This window comes from Loxodonta africana, chromosome 3, assembly GCF_030014295.1.
Source record: "Loxodonta africana isolate mLoxAfr1 chromosome 3, mLoxAfr1.hap2, whole genome shotgun sequence".
NCBI classification, from domain to species: domain Eukaryota; kingdom Metazoa; phylum Chordata; class Mammalia; order Proboscidea; family Elephantidae; genus Loxodonta; species Loxodonta africana.
The window spans coordinates 64,247,493-64,269,711 of record NC_087344.1 but is presented as its reverse complement, the minus strand read 5'-3'; the positions used below and the strand labels follow the sequence as shown (position 1 = coordinate 64,269,711).

The following is a 22,219-nucleotide window of genomic DNA, read 5'->3' as shown; positions in this document are numbered from 1 at the left end:
CCCCAAGCCAAGAGGGAACAATAAGGTAAAACAGAACCATGTTTACATTCCTCTTTTATTACGGAACTTAAAAAAATACATCTATGTCTGTAATTCAAGGAAAATAAATTTCACCTGAGTTAATCTGTACAACTAAGCATTTATTTAGCTAAGGAATCAAAACCCAGAGTTAAATGCTTCTTGACCTTATAAGTCTTTCCCCAAAACAGGTATAGAGAAACTTAGTGCCTACATGTGTTATGTACAAGCACAGTGGTGAAATAGAAATGATATACAGATATACAGTTACAATTCGATGAGTACATAAGTGAGGATTTCCCAAAGGATGCCCTCTTAAGTTTTTAAAGCCCATGAGTACAACTATATCTCTCTTAATGATATGTTTTAGAGAAATAATTTGCTTTACAACATTTGGGAAAGGATCATGCTGCCTGATTCCTTCATCCATTCTTGATAACTGTGGAATCGACACCAGCCTCCGGCAGCAACTGAGTAGCAAAACCTAACAATTTCAATTCTGGAAATGCACTTGGTCTGATGTACTGATCTTCCCATCATCTACTTTACAGATTCATAGAAGTTACAGCACCCAGCCCAAAACAATCTGGAGCAACGTTTCAAGAAAAAACACGAAAATTCAATGAAATTTTACTAGAATTAATAGAATTTAAATAAGGAAGAGACTTTAGACATCACATATTCAGGGCCAGGATAAGCCTTAAAGGTCATTTTAATCCAATCACCCAAGATATGACTGAATTTCCTTTTCCAAATGCTACTACCAAGTGATTATTCAGCTTATCCTGGAAAACCTCCAGAGACAGGGAGCTCACTACCGACTGAGGTGGCCCAGCTGGACAATATGTCAAATTGAGGTGCCCAGTAGTATTCCCCATTTTACTGGCTCTAGTATTATATATTAGAGCTACAGCAATATCTCTATTGCACACACCAATCCTTTAAATACATGAAGACAGTTATTATGTTTTCCCTAAACTTTCTCCTCTCAGGACTAAGTATCCCTACTCCTTTGATCGTTTCTCATTGTGCATGGTTTTAAGTCCTCTCATCATGCATCCTAGTTAAGTATCTCTGAATATGTCTCACATCATCCCTTGAACCCTGTTTCTCATAATCCCTCAACCTCGCCAGCTATTTTAGTAGCTGAAGATAAGAGACGTCAAACACCTTGCCTTAAATATTCATACTGCTAGTTTGTATTAGGCAGAACTAGGATTAAAGCTCATTCCCAACTTCCTAACCCTTTGGTTCTCAAATGAGTCACTATGGTTCATTCTGTGTGCATAAAAACCATTTGGGGAGTTTATTAAAACACAGGTTGTTGGGCCCCGACCCCAATTTCTGATTCAGTAAGTCTGGGGTGGTGGGCCTGAAAATGTTTATTTCTAACAAGTTTCTTATTGTTGCATCGTTGTTGTTGAGTGCCATCAAATAGATTTCTGACTCATAGTGACCCCACGTGACAGAGTAGAACTGTCTCATAGGATTTTGCCTGGCTGTACTGTTTACTAAAGCAGATCTCCAGGTCTTTCCTAGGCAGAGTCGCTGGGTGGGTTCGAACCACCTAACCGTAAAAACCAAACTCACTGCCGTTGAGTCAATTTCGACTATTTAGGAGTACAACTGCCCTACAGGGCTGTAAATCTTTACAGAGGCAGACTGCTGCATCTTTTTCCAGTGGGGCGGCTGGTGGGTTCGTACCACCGACTTTTCCGTTAGTGGCCGAGCACTTAACCACTGTGTCACCAGAGCTCCTTCAAACTGCTTAGGTGATTAAAATGCTGCTGGTTCAGAAACCACACATTGAGAACTACTACACTAAGGCCAGTGGTTCTCAAATTCAGCATGAATAAGAATCATCTGGAAGGGTCATTAAATCTAGACACCCTGAAGTCTCTTCTCCTCCAAAGTAGTACGGTAAATCTGGAGAGAAACTCAAGAATCTGTATATTTAATAAACACCTCAGGTGATTTTGACGTAGGTGATGATAGCTGTGAGACACGCCTTGCTGTCACCTGACATTTTCAAATGTTAACTGTGTTCAGAGATCCTAGCACTTTAGGAAAATATAATTTCTTTTCCTCTAGGGGCTATATCTTTTGATTCTTACAATGGCTTGGATATAAAACTTCACTCTGATGGTGGAATTGCTAAGCGGCCAGATTCAATTGATACACTTAAAAAATCTAAATGTAGAACTACCATCTCTTTTGAACATTTTTAAATACTCCAGGTGAAGTCAATAAGAAGTATTATAGGACACAGGTCTGATACATACATATTAACAAAGGCCAAAGCTATCATTACCTTTGCTTTATGAAGGTCAACTCCATACATAGACAACTTTTTGGCATTCTCAAGAAATTCCAGGTCAGCCTGAGCTGGAGTCATGGACCTTTGAGGAATAAAAACAGTAACTCTCAGTGTCATGTTAACATTCATGGTAATAACATTTGTATATTCATTGTACTTTATAAAAACACCTAGATATGCTCATACCAATATATATATAAGATATATTTCATAGTCTTATCACTCATTACCTGCATCTAAATAACTGAAATATATCTTAGAAAATGAGATCTTGGGGAAACAAAAAGTCACCAAAAAACTATCTGGAAAAAAAAGCTCATATTTTTACAAAGACCTATTAAACAATTTCCTTAAAGCTACCTTCTTCTTCAACCATCAGTTCTGCCCCTCCCTCTTCTCAGCCTTCTTCTCCAACATACATAAACTCCTCCTACTAATTTTTCTTGCCAAGGGGGTAACCAAATTAAATCCTCTGAGAGCATGGTGTAATTTACAATATCCTCTTAGCTGCCTTTTTCTCTCCATAACCCTGAATTGAGTTATTATGGAAATTAAACAGGGGGAAGCTGAAGTTACTTAACTAGGGTCATTTAATGGGGGCAGGCTGGATGAAAAGAAAATTTCTGGTAACAGATGGTGTCCTGCTCACTGATCTAAACAAAACAATTTGGTTAATAGAAGTACGCGTATAATGAGACTGCTTTCTCTGTTACTAAGATGTCTTTATTACCAGGCTCGTAATGAATAAGATTTGTTTGAAAACAATCAGTCTCTCTGTCTAAACATTCACTGTGATGATCTTTCCTTCTTCTTTACAAGTTTCCCCTCTTTTGAAAAGTGCTCATGAGCTGTTATGCTGAGCTTTCAAGATGAAGATATCACTCCTAGTGCGGCACAATTCAGACCAACAAATAGAACTTCACAGTAACGATAACGCAGCCACATCCCCAAAGAAAAACCATGTGAATGTCTGTTTCTCATAGGATGCCTCAAACTATATGAAGCAGCAGTGCCTCTTCATTTAACAATGAAAAATCACTTCCAAGCCCATCTGTCTTTACCCTCATTAAAAAGAACAAAGGTTTCTTGGGACAAAAAAAAAAAAACCTGCAAGAGAAGCTGAAGATTTGTTAATGATTCAACCTCTCTCAATAAACTTCTTCCACAATCTCTAAAGCGTCACACCTTAATTTTATTCATTAATGGACTTAAAATTGAAGATTGAAAAAAAAAAAAGGAAATGGGAAAATTAACCTATATGGAAGTCTGTAAATTCAATCATTAAAAACATCTCAGCAAAGTTTTATTGTTCTTGTTTATTTCATATACACTATTCTAGTTAAGGTTACTCCCAGTTATGCTTTTTGTGGTTGTTAGTATTATTGATGGGATGAATTTTAGGATTTCGAAGCTGGAATAGAGATTGAAGATTATAGAGTCCAACACCTTCTTTCATTTTGCGATGAAGAAACTGTGACTCTGAGGGATCACATGGTCACCAGCAGTTTACAACTCCTAGTTTGAGGCAGCTAGTTTAAATCAGGACTCAAATCACATTACTCAGGCTGGAATCCTGGTTCCTGTACTTGAAAAGTGGTGATTTTCAGTCTCTTAGCTATCAAGTAAGAATCATAATAATACATACTTCCAGAGACTAAAAAAAATCCCTTTGCTGTTAACTAGATTCCAACTCACAGTGACCCTATAGGACAGAGTAGAACTGCCCTGTACAGTTTCCAAGGAGCAGCTGGTGGATTCGAACTGCTGACCTTTTTGGTTAGCAGCCTGAGCTCTTAACTGCTTTGCCACCAGGACTTCTTCCAGAGACTAGGATAGACATCTTTTTTTGTCCTTGTCTTTGCTGAAGGAATGTATATGACTACTAGGATCAAATGAGATAATGGTTGTAAAACTGCTTTGTAAATTACAAATGTTTATTTTTATTGCAATCTTAGTTTTCTGATAGTCCAGTGGCCTCTAAATACAGCTCATAAAACAAAGAGAAAACAATTTGGATCACTTGAGTTGGAAAACAACTTTCGAAATAGTAAATGAAGCAATCGTGATAAAATTTCTCCTTTCTCCAACCCTATATTATTATCAAAGAAAGAGAAGGGACATTAGTGGGTCAATCAATTTAAAAACAGATTTTAATTTTAAACTATACTATATAAATACTTCTATAAATAAGCATGCTTTAACCCATAACCCATTGCCGTCGAGTCGATTACTATATTAATGGCAGGTGGTAAGAAGAGATCTTTAAAGCTATGGCTTTCTTTGTGAGCTGAAAGTAATATTTATCTTTGAAGATTGGCTGATGCTTCTTGCATTTTTAAAGTTTAATACAGTAAAACCTGTGAAAGTCGGAAACCTATGAGGTGGAAACCTGTCAGAGAAGGAAAACTCAAATATTTTCCACTAATAGAGTGTAAGTCTGCACCCTGGCAAAGGCAGAAAACTGGAGGGACTCGGAAAACAAGGCAGTGCCATCAAGTTTTGGCTCTCACAGGTTTCACTGTAACTTAAAATTTTTTGAAATACCCTTAAATTTAAAAGTTACGTACAATACAAAGAATTTTTCCTGAACCATTTGAGAATAACTTGACTGTCAATACCCCTGTGTTGAGGTTATGTAGGAAACCATCAAAACCAGGAAATTAATATTGATACATCATTGTTGTTAGGTGCCATTGGCTCCAACTCATAGAGACCCCATATATAACAGAACCAAATGTTGCCCGGACCTGTGGCATCCTCAACTGAGTAACTGATACACTGTTTTTGTTGCTAGGTGTCATTGAGTCAGTTCCCATTCATAGCAACCCTATGTACAACAGAATGGAACACTGCCTGGTCCTGTGCCATCCTCACAATCATTGCTATGTTTCAGCTGGTTGTTGCAGCCACTGTGTAAATCCACCTCATTGAGCGGCTTCCTCTTTTTCGCTTACCCTCCACTTTACCAAGCATGATGTCCTTCTCCCAGGACTGGTCCTAATAACATGTCCCAAGTACATGAAAAAAAGTCTCGCCATCCTTACTTCTAAGGAGGATCCTGGCTGTATTTCTTCCAAGACAGATTTGTTCATTCTTTTGGAATTCCGTGGTATATGCAATATTCTTCGGCAACACCACAATTCAAAGGCATCAATTCTTCTTTGGTCTTCCTTATTCATTGTCCAGCTTTTGCACGCATACAAGGCAATTGAAAATACCATGGCTTGGGTCAGGCACACCTTGTCCCTCTCAAAGTGACATCTTTGCTTTTTGACAATTTAAAGAGGTCTTTTTTTTTTTTGTCATGGTTACTTTCCTTATACAATGTTCTTTTTCTATTGTGCTTTAGGTGAAAGTTTACACAGAGAATTATTTTCTCACTAAACAATTAACACACAAATTGTTTTACGACATTGGTTGCCAACTCCACAATGTGTCAGCACTCTCCCCTTCTTAACCTTGGGCTCCCCGTTTCCATTCATCCAATTTTCCTGTCCCTTATTTATATCAATTTGTTAATTTACTTATTTATATCTTGTCTTTGTTTTTGGGCTGGTGTGCCCATTTAGTTTCATATGCATAGTTGTAAAGAGGTATTTTGCAGCAGATTTACCAAATGCAATACATCATTACCCCATGTGTCTGTCAGTTTGTCGTACTGTGGGGGCTCGCCTGTTACTGTGATGCTGGAAGCTATGCCACCGGTATTCAGATACCAGCAGGGTCAACCGTGGAGGACAGGTTTCAGCTGAGCTTCCAGACTAAGACAGACTAGGAAGAAGGACCCGGCAGTCTACTTCTGAAAAGCATTAGCCAGTGAAAACCTTATGAATAGCAGTGGAACATTGTCTGATATAGTGCTGGAAGATAAGCCCCCCAGGTTGGAAGGCACTCAAAAGATGACTGGGGAAGAGCTGCCTCCTCAAAATAGAGTTGACCTTAATGACGTGGAGTAAAGCTTTTGGGACTTTCATTTGCTGGTGTGGCACGACTCAAAATGAGAAGAAACAGCTGCAAACATCCACTAATAATCGGAACCTGGAACGTACAAAGTATGAATCTAGGAAAATTGGAAATCATCAAAAATGAAATGGAACGCATAAATATCGATATCCTAGGCATTAGTGAGCTCAAATGGACTGGTATTGGCCATTTTGAATTGGACAATCCTATAGGCTACTATGCTGGGAATGACAACTCGAAGAGGAATCATGTTGCATTCATCATCAAAAAGAATGTTTCAAGATTTATCCTGAAGTACAACACTGTCAGTGATAGGAAAATATCCATACGGTTACAAGGAAAGCCAGTTATTATCCAAATTTACACACCAACCACTAGGGCCAAAGATGAAGAAATAGAAGATTTTTATCGGCTGCTGCAGTCTGAAATTGATTGAACACACAATCAAGATGCATTGATAATTACTGGCAATTGGAATGCAAAAGTTGGAAACAAAGAAGAAGGATCAGTCGTTGGAAAATATGGCCTTGGTGATAAAAAGAATGCCGGGGTTCGAATGATAGAATTTTTCAAGACCAACGACTTCTTCATTGCAAATACCTTCTTTCACCAACATAAACGGCGACTATACACATGGACCTCGCCAGATGGAACACACAGAAATCAAACTGACTACACCTGTGGAAAGAGACAATGGAAAACCTCAATATCATCAGTCAGAGCAAGGCCAGGGGCCAACTGTGGAAGAGACCATCAATTGCTCATATGCAAGTTCAAGCTGAAACTGAAGAAAATCAGGGCAAGTCCATGAGAGCCAAAATATGACCTTGAGTATATCCCACCTGAATTTAGAGACCATCTGAAGAATAGATTTGACGCACTGAACACTACTGACCAAAGACCAGACGAGTTGTGGAATGACATCAAGGACATCATACCGAAGAAAGCAAGAGGTCATTGAAAAGACAGGCAAGAAAGACAAGACCCAGATGGATGTCAGAGGAGACTCTGAAACTTGCTCTTGAGCTTCAAGCAGCTAAAGCAAAAGGAAGAATTGATGAAGTAAAAGAACTGAACAGAAGATTTCAAAGGGCCTCTCAAGAAGACAAAGTAAAGTATTATAATGACATGTACAAAGAGCTGGAGATGGAAAACCAAAAGGAAAGAACACGCTCGGCATTTCTCAAGCTGAAAGAACTGAAGAAAAAATTCAAGCCTCGAGTTGCATTAGTGAAGGATTCCATGGGGAAAATATTAAACGATGCAGGAAGCATCAAAAGGAGATGGAAGGAATACACAGAGTCATTATACCAAAAAGAATTAGTCGATATTCAACCATTTCAAGAGGTGGCATATGATCAGACACCAATGGTAATGAAGGAAGAAGTCCAAGCTGCTCTGGAGGCATTGGTGAAAAACAAGGCTCCAGGAATTGATGGAATATAAATTGAGATGTTTCAACAAACAGATGCAGTGCAGGAGGTGCTCACTCGTCTATGCCAAGAAATATGGAAGACAGCTTCCTGGCCAGCTAACTGGAAGAGATCCATATTTATGCCTATTCCCAAGAAACGTGATCCAACTGAACGTGGAAATTATAGAACAATATCATTAATATCACATGCAAGCAAAATTTTGCTGAAGATCATTCAAAAACGGCTGCAGCAGTATATCGACAGGGAACTGCCAGAAATTCAGGCCAGTTTCAGAAGAGGACGTGGAACCAGGGACATCATTGCTCATGTCAGATGGATCCTGGCTAAAAGCAGAGAATACCAGAGGGATTTTTACCTGTGTTTTATTGACTATGCAAAGGCATTTGACTGTGTGGATCATAACAAACTACAGGTAACATTGCAAAGAATGGGAATTCCAGAACACTTAATTGTGCTCAAGAGGAACCTTTACGTAGATCAAGAGGCAGTTGTTCGGACAGAACAAGGGGATACTCATTGGTTTAAAGTCAGGAAAGGTGTGTGTCAGGGTTGTATTCTTTCACCATACCTATTTAATCTGTATGCTGAACAAATAATACGAGAAGCTGGACTTTATGAAGAAGAGCGGGGCATCAGGATTGGAGGAAGACTCATTAACAACCTGTGATATGCAGATGACACAACCTTGTTTGCTGAAAGTGAAGAGGACTTGAAGCACTTACTAATGAAGATCAAAGACCACAGCCTTCAGTATGGATTGCACCTCAACATAAAGAAAACAAAATTCCTCGCAACTGGACCAATCTCCAGTGAGCAACATCATGATAAACGGAAGTTGCCAAGGATTTCATTTTACTTGGATCCACAACCAACAGCCATGGAAGCACCAGTCAAATCAAAAGATGCATCGCATTGGGTAAATCTGCTGCAAAGAAAAAAAAAAAAAGAACCTCTTCAAAATGTTGAAGAGCAAAGATGTCACCTTGAAGACTAAGGTGCGCCTGACCCAAGTCATGGTATTTTCAATCGCATCACATGTGTGTGAAAGCTGGACAATGAATAAGGAAGACCAAAGAAGAGTTGACGCCTTTGAATTGTGGTGTTGGCGAAGAATATTGAATATACCATGGACTGCCAAAAGAACGAACAAGTCTGTCTTGGAGGAAGTACAGCCAGAATGCTCCTTAGAAGCAAGGATGACGAGACTGCATCTTACATACTTTGGACATGTTGTCAGGAGGGATGAGTCCCTGGAGAAGGACATCATGCTAGGCAGAGTACAGGTCAGTGGAAAAGAGGAAGACTCTCAACGAGGTGGATTGACAAAGTGGCTGCAACAATGAGCTCAAGCATAACAATGATTTTGAGGATGGCGCAGGACCGGGCAGTGTTTCGTTCTGTTGTGCATAGTGTCGTTATGAGTTGGAACCAACTCAGTGGCAGAACCAACTCAATGGCAGCTAACAACAACAACAATACGTCATTTGATTTCTTGACTGCTGCTTCCATGGGCATTGATTGTGGATCCAAGTAAAATGAAATCCTTGAGAACTTCAATATTTTCTCCATCTATCATGATGTTGCTTATTGCTCCAGTTGTGAGGATTTTTGTTTTCTTTACGTTGAGGTGTAACCCATACTGAAGGCTGTGGTCTTTGATCTTCATCAGTAAGTGCTTAAAGTCCTCTTCACTTTCAGCAGGAAAAGTTGTGTCATCTTGCTTGCACAAAAACACAGGTTGTTAATAAGTCTTCCTCCAATCCTGATGCTGCATTCTTCTTCACATAGCCCAGCTTCTCGGATTATTTGCTCAATATACAGACTGAGTAATTAGGGTGAAAAGATACAACACTGACACACACGTTTCCTAACTTTAAACCATGCAGTATCCCTTTTTCTGTTCGAACAATGACCTCTTGGTCTATGTACAGGTCTATGTACATGAGCACAATTAAGTGTCCTGGAATTCCCATTCTTTGCAATGTTATCCCTAATTTGTTATGGTCCACATAGTCGAATGCCTTTGCATAGCCAATAAAACACAGATAAACATCTTTCTGGTATTCTCTGTTTTCAGCTAAGATCCATTGATGTATTACTGCCATCTAATCCTCAAACTCCATTCAAGTTTAGCCAATTGTTCCAAAAATTTCTTTATAGCAGAAGGATGCAATTTAGCACTATGAGTTGCATTTATTTCATGTCTCTTTAGTCTCCTTCAATCTGGAACAAGTCCTTCATCTTTGACTTTCGTGACTTTGACCTTTTGAAAATTACAGACCAGTTGTTCTATATAGAATGTCCCTGAATTTGGGCCTATCTGATGTTTCCCCATGAATTGATTCAGGTTATGGTTCTTTGACAGGAATATCACAGAATGGTACTGTATTCTCACTACATCCTATCAGATGGTGCATGACTTCAATTTGTTTCATCACTGATTCATGTTCACTTTGGTCACTGATGTCTGCCAGACTTCTCCTCTGTGAAATTACTCTTTACCTCTTTATAATTAATAAGAATTCTGTGGGAATGTATTTCAAAACCTTTTAAATATCTTATTCCTCATCAAACTTTCAATTTATTAATTTACTTATTTATATCAGTATGGACTTATGAATTCTCATTGTATTCAATATGATGTAATAAATTATTTTCCTTACTTATTTTAAAGCTTAAATTGCCCCAGATTTCATCAGTGGGAGGTTCTCCAAGCTGGATTCTGTGTCCTTTTGATGATTTCCTATCATTCTTTGAGCACTTCATTGTTTCCTGGCATAAGATGTTCCAGGATCATCTGTATGTTCCTATTTTCTGTCCTGGAATCAGACATTTCTTCAAGGAGCCCTGGTTACTTTTAGTGGAGGATGAAATTGAGAACCTAAGATATGGGCATGCTCATTGCCATTGAGTGTTACTGTTTCCAAGTCCTCTCAATGTATAGTCAGGATACACACACACACATTTACCTAGTTATGTGTCTATCTATCTATCTAATCTACCTATCTACTGAAAACCATGAATTCACATTGAAACCTCTAATGTTAACGAAACACCACAGGGCTCATATTAGTTTCTCCCTTTCCATATTTATACCTCCAGTGAGAAACCTGGCTTCCATTATCCTCAATATATGGATTAATTTGATCAATCCGCCTGTATATAACCAATCTGTCATTACAGCAACTGACCCCTCTCCCATGTGAATGCCCTTCTCACCCCACTTTTGCTCTGACCCCGATGCCAGGTTGCCCCTCTACATGAACGCCCTCCTCATCCTGCTTGGGCTCTGAATCCCCCATGCTGGGCTACTGCCCAGCACATAAATGCCCTCTTTACCTCACTCAGGTTCTAGCTGTCCATGTTAGGCCACCCCTTCCATAGCTGTCTTCTTTACCCTGCCCAGGATTTGAAATCCTACATCAGGTGCCATCCCATGTAGATGCCCTCCATACCCCACACAGGTCCTACCTCCATGTCAGTTAAATGACCTTCTCACTCTACTCGGCCTTTGATACCTGCTACCAGGTACGCTACAGATGAACTTCCTCTTTATTCTGTTTGGGCTCTAATTCCTCATACCAGGCTGCCCTACACCCCATGGACATTCTTCTCACCCTGCTTGTTGCGTTGCTGTTGTTAAGTGCTATCGACTCTGTTCCAACTCATAGTGACCCTACAGGACAGAGTAGAACTGCCCCACAGGGTTTCCAAGGAGCATCTGGTGAATCTGACCTGCTGACCTTTTGGTTAGCAGCCGAGCTTTTAACCACTACACCACCAGGGCTCCAAGTAGATCACCAGATCTTTCTTCCAAAGGAGGTGCCTCCAGGTGGACTCAAACTTCCAACTTTTTGGTTAGCAGCTGGTTAACCATTTAACCACCCAGGGACTCCTTCACCCTGCTTGGGCCCTAATACCCCAAGACAGATTGCCCCTCTGCATGTATACCGTGCTCTGCCCACCTAATGGCTTTAGAACAGACTTGTTTCAGGAAGCTTTACCTGATTATAAAATCATATACATTCATTGTATCAAATTTGGTACCAACAGGGCTCCATTAAGAATATAGAAGAAAAAAAATCTATAATCCTACCACCAACAGGCATCTATGCATGTAAACACAACATATGCTTTTACAAACTTGATACGTAAATTATTTTCAACTTAAAATTTTAAAGATCAATGTGTTTCCTAAAATTTCTAGGAACCTTGAAAGTAACAATAAACCAGCTCTGGGAAGGGTGGTGTTGTTAGTTGCCATTAAGTTGGCTCTGACTCACGGCATCTTAGTATATAACAGAATGAAACACTGCCCAGTCCTGCACCATCTTCTTATCACTGGTATATTTGAGTCTGTTGTTGTGGCTACAGGAAGAGATTAGATACCTCTAAACCATTAATGGTACTGTGTTGAATTATTCAATAACATCTAATAACTTACTACTTATAAGCTCAATAGCTTCCAAAAGTGTCTAACCAGGGAGCTTTGGCAGTGGTTAAAAAGAGAAATTACAACAAAGTTTCCCTATGTTTAATTATTTCTGAGCAAGTGGGGTCAGGATAGTGCTGTTCAGTGAGCTCCAACACTACTGGACAGCCTTTTAATAGTGCTTGTTACCTCTCCTAATTAAGGGCTGTGATTTCAAATAATTAAGTGGTGGCTAACTGACAAGTTTACATACTTTCCTAGTACCCATAAATGGAGGGCAATTAATATTAAAGCTTGATTGCTATGATAGATTTAAGTATTAATTATAGCTTAAAAACTCCATGGGGCAGTTCTACTCTGTCCTATAGGGTTGCTATGAGTTGGAATCAACAGCACTGGGTTTTTGTTTTATAGCCTAAAAGTCATTGTCTGGGCAAGGGGCCACCACTAAGGTCTCCATTTACATAGACTATCTTCTGTTTATCTGGGGAGCCAGGTGGTATTTGTACTTTTCAATGCATAATAAAATGCTTCTGCCTCGGCAGAAATTTCTATGAGTTACATTATTATGTTACTGGACATAATTAAAATTTGTTTGAGTTTCTGTTTGTGAGGACTGCCAATCTTTCCAAAAAGGAGCAAGTAAATGTGGATGCCAGACCTCTAAACTTTCTAGTCACGGAGATCCATTATTGCTCAATTTCTATCCACATATCTAACAAAACATCAATTGGATCATACCCATCTGCCCTTCCAGATTGCCTCACTTGTTTTGGTTTAAATTCTGTTAAGTTCCAAAGGGTGGTTTTCCAAACCCAGACCCACATTCATAACTTGTAAAATGTGGATAAGAATTATTACCCTAGCAAATGTGTGAACTCTCACTATATGCTAGTCATTGTGCTAAGCAATTTACATGAATTTTCTGATTTAAAAATCACAAAATTCAAATTATTACCCTCGGTTTTCAGAAGAGAAAACTGAAGCTTAGAAACTTAAGTAACCTCCTAAGAGTCACAGAGCTAATGAGGAATGGAATCTGAATTCAAAGTAAAGAAAGCTGACTCCAGAGCCCATGCTTTAGACTATTATGCCCTACTGCCTATTCTCAGTGGTTCTCAAATTTTTGGCCTCAAGACCCCTTTACTCTCTAAACAATAATTGTCAACTCCAATGAGTTTTTCTTTATGTATGCTATATCTATCAATATTTACCAAATGAGAAATTTTAAAATATTCATTGTCTTTAAAAAGTAACAATAATAAACCTATTACATTTTAACAAGAAAAACATTTTTTTATTGTACTTTAGATGAGAGTTTACAGAGCAAACTATTTTCCCATGAAACAATTAATGCACATATTGTTCTGTGACATTGGTTACCAACCCCATGATAGGTCAACATTCTCCCCCTCTCAACCTTGGGCTCCCTGTTACCAGCTTTCCTGTCCTCTCCCACCTTCTTGTCCCTGTCCCTGAGCTGGTGTGCCCATTTAGTCTTGTTTTGTTTTATGGGCCTGTCTAATCTTTGGCTGAAGGGTGAACCTCAGGAGTAACTTCAGTACTGAGTTAAAAGGGTGTCCAGGGGCCATACTCTCAGGGTTTCTCCAGTCTCTGTGAGAACAGTAAGTCTGTTCTTTTTTGTGTGTGAGTTAGAATTTTGTTCTACATTTTCCTTCAGCTCTGTCCAGGACCCTCTACTGTGATCTGTATCAGAGCAGTTGGTGCTCATAGCCAGGCACCATCTAGTTATGCTAGACTGAAGTCTGGTGTAGGCTGTGGTAGGTGTAGTCCATTAGTCCTTTGGACTCATTTTTCCCTTGTATCTTTGGTTTTCTTCATTCTCCCTTGCTCCAGTGGAGTTATCTTAGATGGCCTCTCACCAGCTTTTAAGACCTTAGATGCTGCTCACCAAAGTAGGATGTAGAACATTTTCTTTACAAACCATGTTATGTCAGTTGACCTAGATGTTCCCCAAGACCATGGTCCCCAGCCCTCAGCCCAGTAATTTGGTCCCTCATAGAGTCTGGATGTGTCTATGAAGCTTCCGTGACCTTGCCTTGGTCAAATTGTGCTGACTTCCCCAGAATTGTGTACTGTCTTACCCTTCATCAAAGTTACCACTTATCTATTGTCTAGTTAGTGAAGAAAAACATATTTAAAAAAACAACAACAATATTTTCCCCAAAAAATATAGTGAGAAAAGTGGCATCATTTTGTATATCTGCATATCTCTTTATGGTCTGGCTTAATAGAAGACAGCTAGATTCTCATATCTGTTCCTACAGTCTGTTGTGATATGCTGATTGGGGTGTAGTATATTAAGAAAATTTATTCTCATACAGTTAAATAGCTAGAAAAGAAAAGATTGATAATTAAGAATACTCTACTATTACACCAAAACTCAGCAACGACAGCTTTGTAAAGGTTAGTTGCAATGTGAAATCTTAAAAACCATCAATGAACTTTTTGTTCTCTGTTACATTAAAATCCATATGTCTATCTTACATTTTAAATGGATCTTTTAGCCATGTATTATTTTGTTACATCATGTATTCCATATATCTGGAAATATACTGGCTCACTAAGCTATGCAGGTGTTCCAAATATTGACACATTTCATTATACAATATAAAAAAACACACTTACATCACCATCAACCTTATTAGACAAGTCTTTAAGTATTTGGAAGCTGTCAAGATCATGGTGGCAGTTAACATGATCTTAAAAGACCGAATTTTATCACTGACAACAGATACTGTCAGTGGTTTCCTTCAAGTAGTCACTTCATTCATCTTCAACAAAATGCCTACCAAAAACTAAGTCTGAATGATTTGTCAGTTGTTTTTTTTTTTTTAAGTAAAAATGGTGTTCCATCAAAAAAAGTGGCTAATTCAGCCCCCATTCAAGTGCACAAGTGCTTTTCCTCAAGGCAACTATTACTTCAGTACTCAGCAAAAATGTTTTATATGTCCTTCCCATTTAATCACACAGAATATTAAATAGAAATGTATTCAAAATTTAATACAATTAATAATTTTCACTGTTTCATCAAAGAAATTCTTATGTGAACTGGACTTTATTTTTAACTGCAACTGTATGTTGATGGAAAAAATGCTACTAGTACTGTTTGATGCCACTGCCTTAATTTGTGTTCCACCCATTTAACATCTTATTACTAAAATAATTTTAAGTACATAGGCCCCTTGAAAGAAACTTGACGGCTCCCAGGGGTCTATGGACCACACTTTGAGAAACATTGGCCTAGCTCAACACATAGTTATAAAGATGAAATGTGATACTGTACATAAAGCACATAGCATGGTATCTGACACAAAATAATAAACAATAATTAGCTTATAATTATGATGATGATTATGCAGCAATGCTACAAAGGAGAGTCAAGCATTGGAAGACAGTTAAGGCTATATGAAGTCCTCCCAAATCTGAGATTCTATTATGATCAAATAACCATTAAAAAATTCATCAGAGTTAAAAGGGTGTCCGGGGGGCATACTCTCAGGGTTTTTCCAGTCTCTGTCAGACCAGTAAGTCTGTATTTTTTGTGTGTGACCCTTTTAACTCAGTACTGAAGTTACTCCTAAGGTTTACCCTTCAGCCAAAGATTAGACAGGCCTGTAAAATAAACAATAACACACGTAGTTCAACCATGTATATGAGACCAAATGGGCACATCGGCCCAGGGGCAAGGTCAAGAAGGCAGGAGGGGACAGGAAAGCTGGACAAATGGGGATGGGGAACCCAAGGTCAAGAAGGGAAGAGTGTTGACACATCGTGGGGTTGGAAACCAGTGTCACAAAACAACATCTGTATTAATTGTTTAATGAGAAACTAATTTGCTCTGTAAACTTTCACCTAATGCACAATTAAAAAAGAAAATTTTATTAGAGATAGATTTATGGTATCGATCATAATCTGGCACTACTGTTTAATTAAAAATTATTTCTGTTGTCCCGCTATATGGCAGCAGTAAAATATTTTCTTTTACTGCTTTACTGATTGCCCAAAGATGATAATACTACTAATAAAAATTATTAGAAATAAAAAGAACATTCCCCTACAATTCTGCCATTCTAACAAATCAAAGTATTTCAATCGATTGTTTCGTTCTGCTACTTTCTTCTGTGTGTATGTATATAAATTTAAAAAACCATAATCAGAGTATAAATAAAAGTATTTTTTACAGTTTCCAAAAACAATACAACATCCTTAAGTTACAATTATCAACAAATTGAAAATGGTGTATTTAGTAGCCCCAGACAACGGTACAATGGAATGTTGTACCAACTTGGAAAGCAAATCTCAACAATTGTCTTTGGAAATAATTTGATCCCATGTTAGTTGCATGATTCTTGTAAGACTACGTTATGTAGGCTGTAAGCTTTAAAGCAGCTCTGATTTTGGTTCTCATGAGTGAGGTACCTAAACCTACAGGGGCAATGGGGCATCCAGAATCAAGGCACCCTGAGTTAAAGCTCTCTCTCTTTTTTTTTTTATTGTGCTTTAAGTGAAAGTTTAAAATTCAAGTCAGTTTCTCATACAAAAACTTATATTGTTATGTAACCCTAATTGCAGTTAAAGTTGTCTTATTTGAAGTATCCCAATTCATGCAGTCCTACTATTGGAACCACCTCAAGGAAAAAAAGATAGCTCAACAGCTAGACAGAACATTTGTTACTCTCATGGCAAGCCTACCAAGACCACTCTTGGTATTTCTCTTTGAGCACTGTGACCCTTTGGAGCTTGGAAACCTAATGATGCTAACATAACTCAGAGTACTAATTCACGCCCAATATCAGACATTCACATTAATAAGTTAAGGCAGCTTCTAAAAGTTAGCTATTAATCGTAGCATGTCATTCAATTAACAATTGGGATGTTTGGTAGGAAGAAACATTATTCTGGCACTTTAGTACTAGCCAACATTACTGAATCTTTACTATGTGCAGGACATGTATTAAGTGTTTTACACATATTATCTTTCTAATCCTAGCAACCACCCTATTTCTCTTAGGTAATGATCTCTATTGCACATAAGGAGCATAAGGCTCAGAGAGGTTAAGTGAACTGTCTAAAGTCACAAGTGGAGCTAGCATTTCAACCCACCTCAGTGTGACTATTAACCCTTGCTCTTGATCACTGTTACAATGCCTACCAACTTTACCAACTGTTTCTGTAAACACAGCAGTATAGTCAATAAATTTAATAAACTGAATAATTTGGATTGGCCACTCATCCATCCCCCAACTTTCTGAACATTTTTAGTTTGCTCTGTGGAGTCAGCCTGAATAAAATGTTCAGTGGGGAAGCAGGTAACAGGGGAGAGTTAACAGTACAAGTGAAGAGAACAAATGTCTCTCTATCTCTCCCTTTGAAACAGTTTAAAGTATTGATTATCATGTTAGTATATTAACATGCTTTTCCTCTGATGTGATGGGTTCCTAACCTCTTTTTGAACCCTAGGCCCCTTTTAGAATCTGAGGAAAGCACATTTCCCAGGAGAAACGCACATTGTCCCATATTTACATAAAGACTTTTAAAAATATCTTCAGGAATTTCATGGGCTGTCTAAAACCTATCCATGGGTAAATGGATTCCAAATTAAGAACCCCTGCTCCAATGATCTCAAGGTACCTAATACAGTATACACCCAAAAACCAGTTGCTATCGAGTTGATTCTGACTCATGGAGACCCCATGTGCATCTGAATAGAACTGTGCTCCTTAGGGTTTTCAATGGCTGATTTTTTGGAAGTAGATTGCCAGGCTTTTCTTCTGCAGTACCTCTGGGTGGATGCAAACCGCCAAACTTTCAGTTAACATCCAAGTGAATTAACTGCTTGCACTATTCAGGGACTCTAATATAGTATCAGAAGTTTAAAATCTGGGGGGAAAATATGGCAACAATAATAATAACTACCATTTATGGAGTACCAACTATGTGCCAGGCACTGTGCTAAGTGCTTTACATATATTACCTCACTTAGTTTTCATCTTACAAAGTAACTCCCAATACTCACACGAAAAAACTGAGGTTCAGAGGGTTTGAATAATTTGCCCAAAGTCAAACAGTGGAGGAAATTGAACTCAGGTTCACTTTATTGCATCATGCTCCCTCTATGGCAAACACTGAATCAGTAACAGGTCAAGGGTTTAAATTTATTGCCCAAACAAGCACAGAACAAACCCTGGAGCCATATTCACCTGTATGATTTATGCAGTTCCATGACCTTCTCTTCAAGTTCCTTGGTCTGATTTGGAGCCAGTTTAAAATCGCTAACATAATCCGCACCATGGAGTTCTCGGTCGTAGTCTCCCAGCTCAGACTGGATGGTATAAGAACCCAACAACGCTAAGGTTGCAAAGGAACAGGGCAGACGTCCCGCAACAATGTCCTGCCGAAGCTGAAGACACAAATAATATCTACAGCCAAAAAAGAAAAAATGTTGCCATGTCAGCAACAACAATAACAATATGTATAAGAGAAAAAGGAAGAAAAGGGGGAAGGGAGAGAAGGAAGTAGAGGGGAAAAAAAGGAAAGAGATTAAAAAATGATACCAAGTAAATATGACAAAATACTAATAATCATTATATCTAGGTAGTGGTTGTTTATTGTACTAGTATTTCCTCCTTTCTGTATGTTGGAAATTTTTCCATATAAAAAGTTAAAAAAAACTATAACCATGTTGGACTCTGTAACAAAAAAGTAGTTTAGAAAGAAAAGAGGAAAAACTAAGAAAAGTCTGAAGGAGGTAAAGAAATTAGTATTTTAATACTTAGTGTATAAAGTACCATATATACATAAATTATCTCATCTAATCTTCACAAAAAAACTTGCGAGGTAGATATCACTGTCAGATAATAAATGAGGAGGCAGCCTCAGAGGCTTAGCTTGCTCAACAGCAGACAGTAATAAAAGCTGTTTGACTCCCAAACCGGGCTTTTTCTTATCTATCACAACTGCTTTGCCAACTGTGCGGATATCATCTTTCTTACACGGAGCTGATGTTATTGACTCTTATTCACTGGATATGGACCTTTGGGGTATTTTTCCTCCAAGATGAGCTAAGCTGCATGCAGCCTTCTACAGACTATGATCAGCTACTTTGTAGCCTGATTTTACCTATGTGCTAAACTATTCAGACTGGGTTAGAACAGCTCTGTTCAACAAACATCAACCGAATGCCCCAACTGTGTACTAGACACTTCTCTGTCAGTAGAATGTTCACACTTATGACCCTTGCCCCCTTAGCACTTGTTCTAACTGAGTTGACCAGTTCAGACTGCTTTACCAGCCAAGTTGGAAAGTGTGATTAAACTGACAATTCTTCTATTAGTTAGAATGATATCCTGCTTTGACCATAAGTTGTTGAAAAATATTCATTAACAAGTTTTTTCTATCTATAACTAGTTACTACACACATTTTTTTTTTTTAAGTCAGAGCAATGCCACACAAGTCATAAGAACCTTAAACTCCTCTAAAATATAGGTTATTTATAAAAATCTTTACGGATTTTTTTTTTGTTTTATACATAATAAACCTGGGTGAAGAAAGAAGAGTAAGTAGTAACACTAAGAGACAAATATAACCTGTGAAAAGGAAACAACCAAAATAATTTTTTCGGGCAGAAATATTGCATCTCAACTTCAAGAATGTATTAAGGGTGACTGGACAATGAGTAATAATTTTAAAAAATGGTTCAGACTTTCACAGAATTTAACAATCATTCTTTTTAAGAATTTACTTAGTAAACTCCTTTATTTTAGAGATATGGAAACTGAGGCCCAGAGATTGTGAACTTGTCCAAAATCCCCAAATCAGATAGTTGGCAGCAAAATCAGAATTAGAAAGCAAGTTTCTCGACAACTAACAGATCAATTTAACATTTATGGAGCACCTACTATGTATAAGGCTCCATGCAAGATGCTATGGATATAAATATGTACAGTAGAACGCTTTCTAATATACTGCCTTTTCATTTTCTTTTCTTGTTAACACTTTAATAGAATTTTTATAGGATTTTAAGGAATCCCAATAAAGGCCCAATAAAAAACCAGTAGCCTTTTTTTTTTTAAAGAGTACAAGATGTATCACATACATTAAGCAAACTAAAAGATTACTGAGGAAGGTTCAGTTCATGAGGATCATGTACCTAATTATATAAAGGGGAAAGTAGAAAGAAATAAGAACAATAAAATAGAGACTTTAGTTATTTTGATCCCTATTTGAAGCTTCTAGCCTAAGGGAAAGGAGTATTAAAAAAAACAAAAACAAAAAAAAACAGCTGGAGCTATTTATTTTACCACTATATTTGTGTCTTGCCCTTTGAAGGGTGGTGTGGTTTATAGTGGCCCTGCCCACAGCTTGGCATAAAACCCAAGATAAGCAGAGCTAATTTTCTGGCCAATTTCTTCCAACAAGTCACTGATAACCAAACCAAAACCAAACTCAGTGCCCTCGAGTCAATTCCGACTCATATCGACCCTATAGGACAGAGTAGAACTGCCCCATAGAGTTTCCAAGGAACACCTGGCGGATTTGAACTGCAGACCCTTTGGTTAGCAGCCATAGCACTTAACCACTACACCACCAGGGTTTCCAAGTCACTGATACTGCAGGCCTTTAAGCTCACTTACTTGCAAGCCTGCCTTAAAATGACCAGAAGCTTTCTATCTTGGGTTAAACTATTTAATAGCTTGTCATTTTTTTTTTTTTTCAATTCTGAATAGGAAAATTCCCAGTTTATGATAATAAAAATTACATGTTCAACTACTAATTAATTATTTACCTTGTTATGTCTTCTGTTAACTGTGTTGGGTCAGGTGGATAAAACTTTACGTTAAATGTGAAGTTCCAAGGGACACCTGTACAAATAAACACAAAAGAATTTTATTGTTTATGCCTAACTTTCTGCTTGTTAGAAGCACATCAAAATTTTTGAAAATTTTTTCTGAAATCTTTTAATATTTTGGGAATAAAACATTTTTTCCCCATATGTCTCAAAGAGTTTTTTTGTTTTGTTTTGTTTTTTTCAGTTTTTGGTGAAAGTTTACAGAGCAAATTAGTTTCTCATTAAACAGTTAATACAAAAATTGGTTTGTGACATTGATTGCCAATGCTGCGATGTGTCAACACTCTCCCCTTCTCCATTCTGGGTTCCCTGTTCCCATTTGTCCAGTTTTCCTCTCCCTTCCTGCCTTCTCATCTTTGCTTTTGGGCAGGTGTGCCCATTAGTCTCATATACATGAATGAATCATGAAGCACATTCCTCACGTGTATTATTGTTGGCCCTATAAAAATAAAAAATAAATCCATTGCCATCGAGTCGATTTGCACTCATAGCAACCCTACAGGGCAGAGTAGAACTGCCCCATAGGGTTTCTAAGGAGTGGCTGGTAGATTTGAACTCCCAACCTTTTGGTTAGCAGGCAAGCTCTTAACTGCTGTGCCATCAGGCCCTATACACCTCTCTGATCTTTGGCTGAAGGGTGAACCTCAGAAGTGACTTCAGTACTGAGTTAAAAGGGTGTCCAGGGGCCATACTCTCGGGGTTTCTCCAGTCTGTCAGACCAGCAAGCCTGGTCTTTTTTTTGTGTATGTGTGAATGTGAATTTTGTTCTACATTTTTCTCCCACTCTGTCCAGGACCCTCTATTGCGATCCCTGCCAGAGCAGTAGGTGGTAGTAACCAGACACAATCTAGTTGTTCTGGGCTCAGTCTGGTGGAGCCTGTGGTAGTTGTGGTCCATTAGTTCTTTGGACTAATCTTTCCTTTGTGTCTTTGGTTTTCTTCATTCTCCTTTGCTCCAGCTGGGATGGGACCAGTAGATGTATCTTAGATGGCCACTCACAGGCTTTTAAGACCCCGACGCTACTCACCACAGTTGGATGTAGAACATTTTATTTATAGACTATGTTATGCCAATTGAGCTAGATGTCCCCTGAGACCATGGTCCCCAGCCCTCTGCCCAGTAGCTTGGTCCCTCAGGGCATTTGGATGTGGCTGCGAAGCTACTACGACTTTGCCCTGGT

The 22,219-nt window shown here is 38.4% G+C and overlaps 1 protein-coding gene across 6 annotated transcripts in view; it reads right to left on the bottom strand.

Moving 5' to 3' along the window:
- EPB41 (erythrocyte membrane protein band 4.1) overlaps window positions 1-22,219 on the bottom strand; it is a 223,027-nt gene that overhangs the window by 68,559 nt on the left and 132,249 nt on the right. For all 6 annotated transcript variants that reach the window (XM_064281587.1, XM_010595142.3, XM_064281589.1 and 3 more), the window contains exons 6-8: window positions 20,977-21,052; window positions 18,391-18,609; window positions 2,330-2,417 (exon numbers count right to left, since the gene is read on the bottom strand). In XM_064281587.1, coding sequence (XP_064137657.1) covers window positions 2,330-2,417; window positions 18,391-18,609; window positions 20,977-21,052 — 383 coding nt within the window. The remainder of the gene's footprint in view (window positions 1-2,329; window positions 2,418-18,390; window positions 18,610-20,976; window positions 21,053-22,219) is intronic.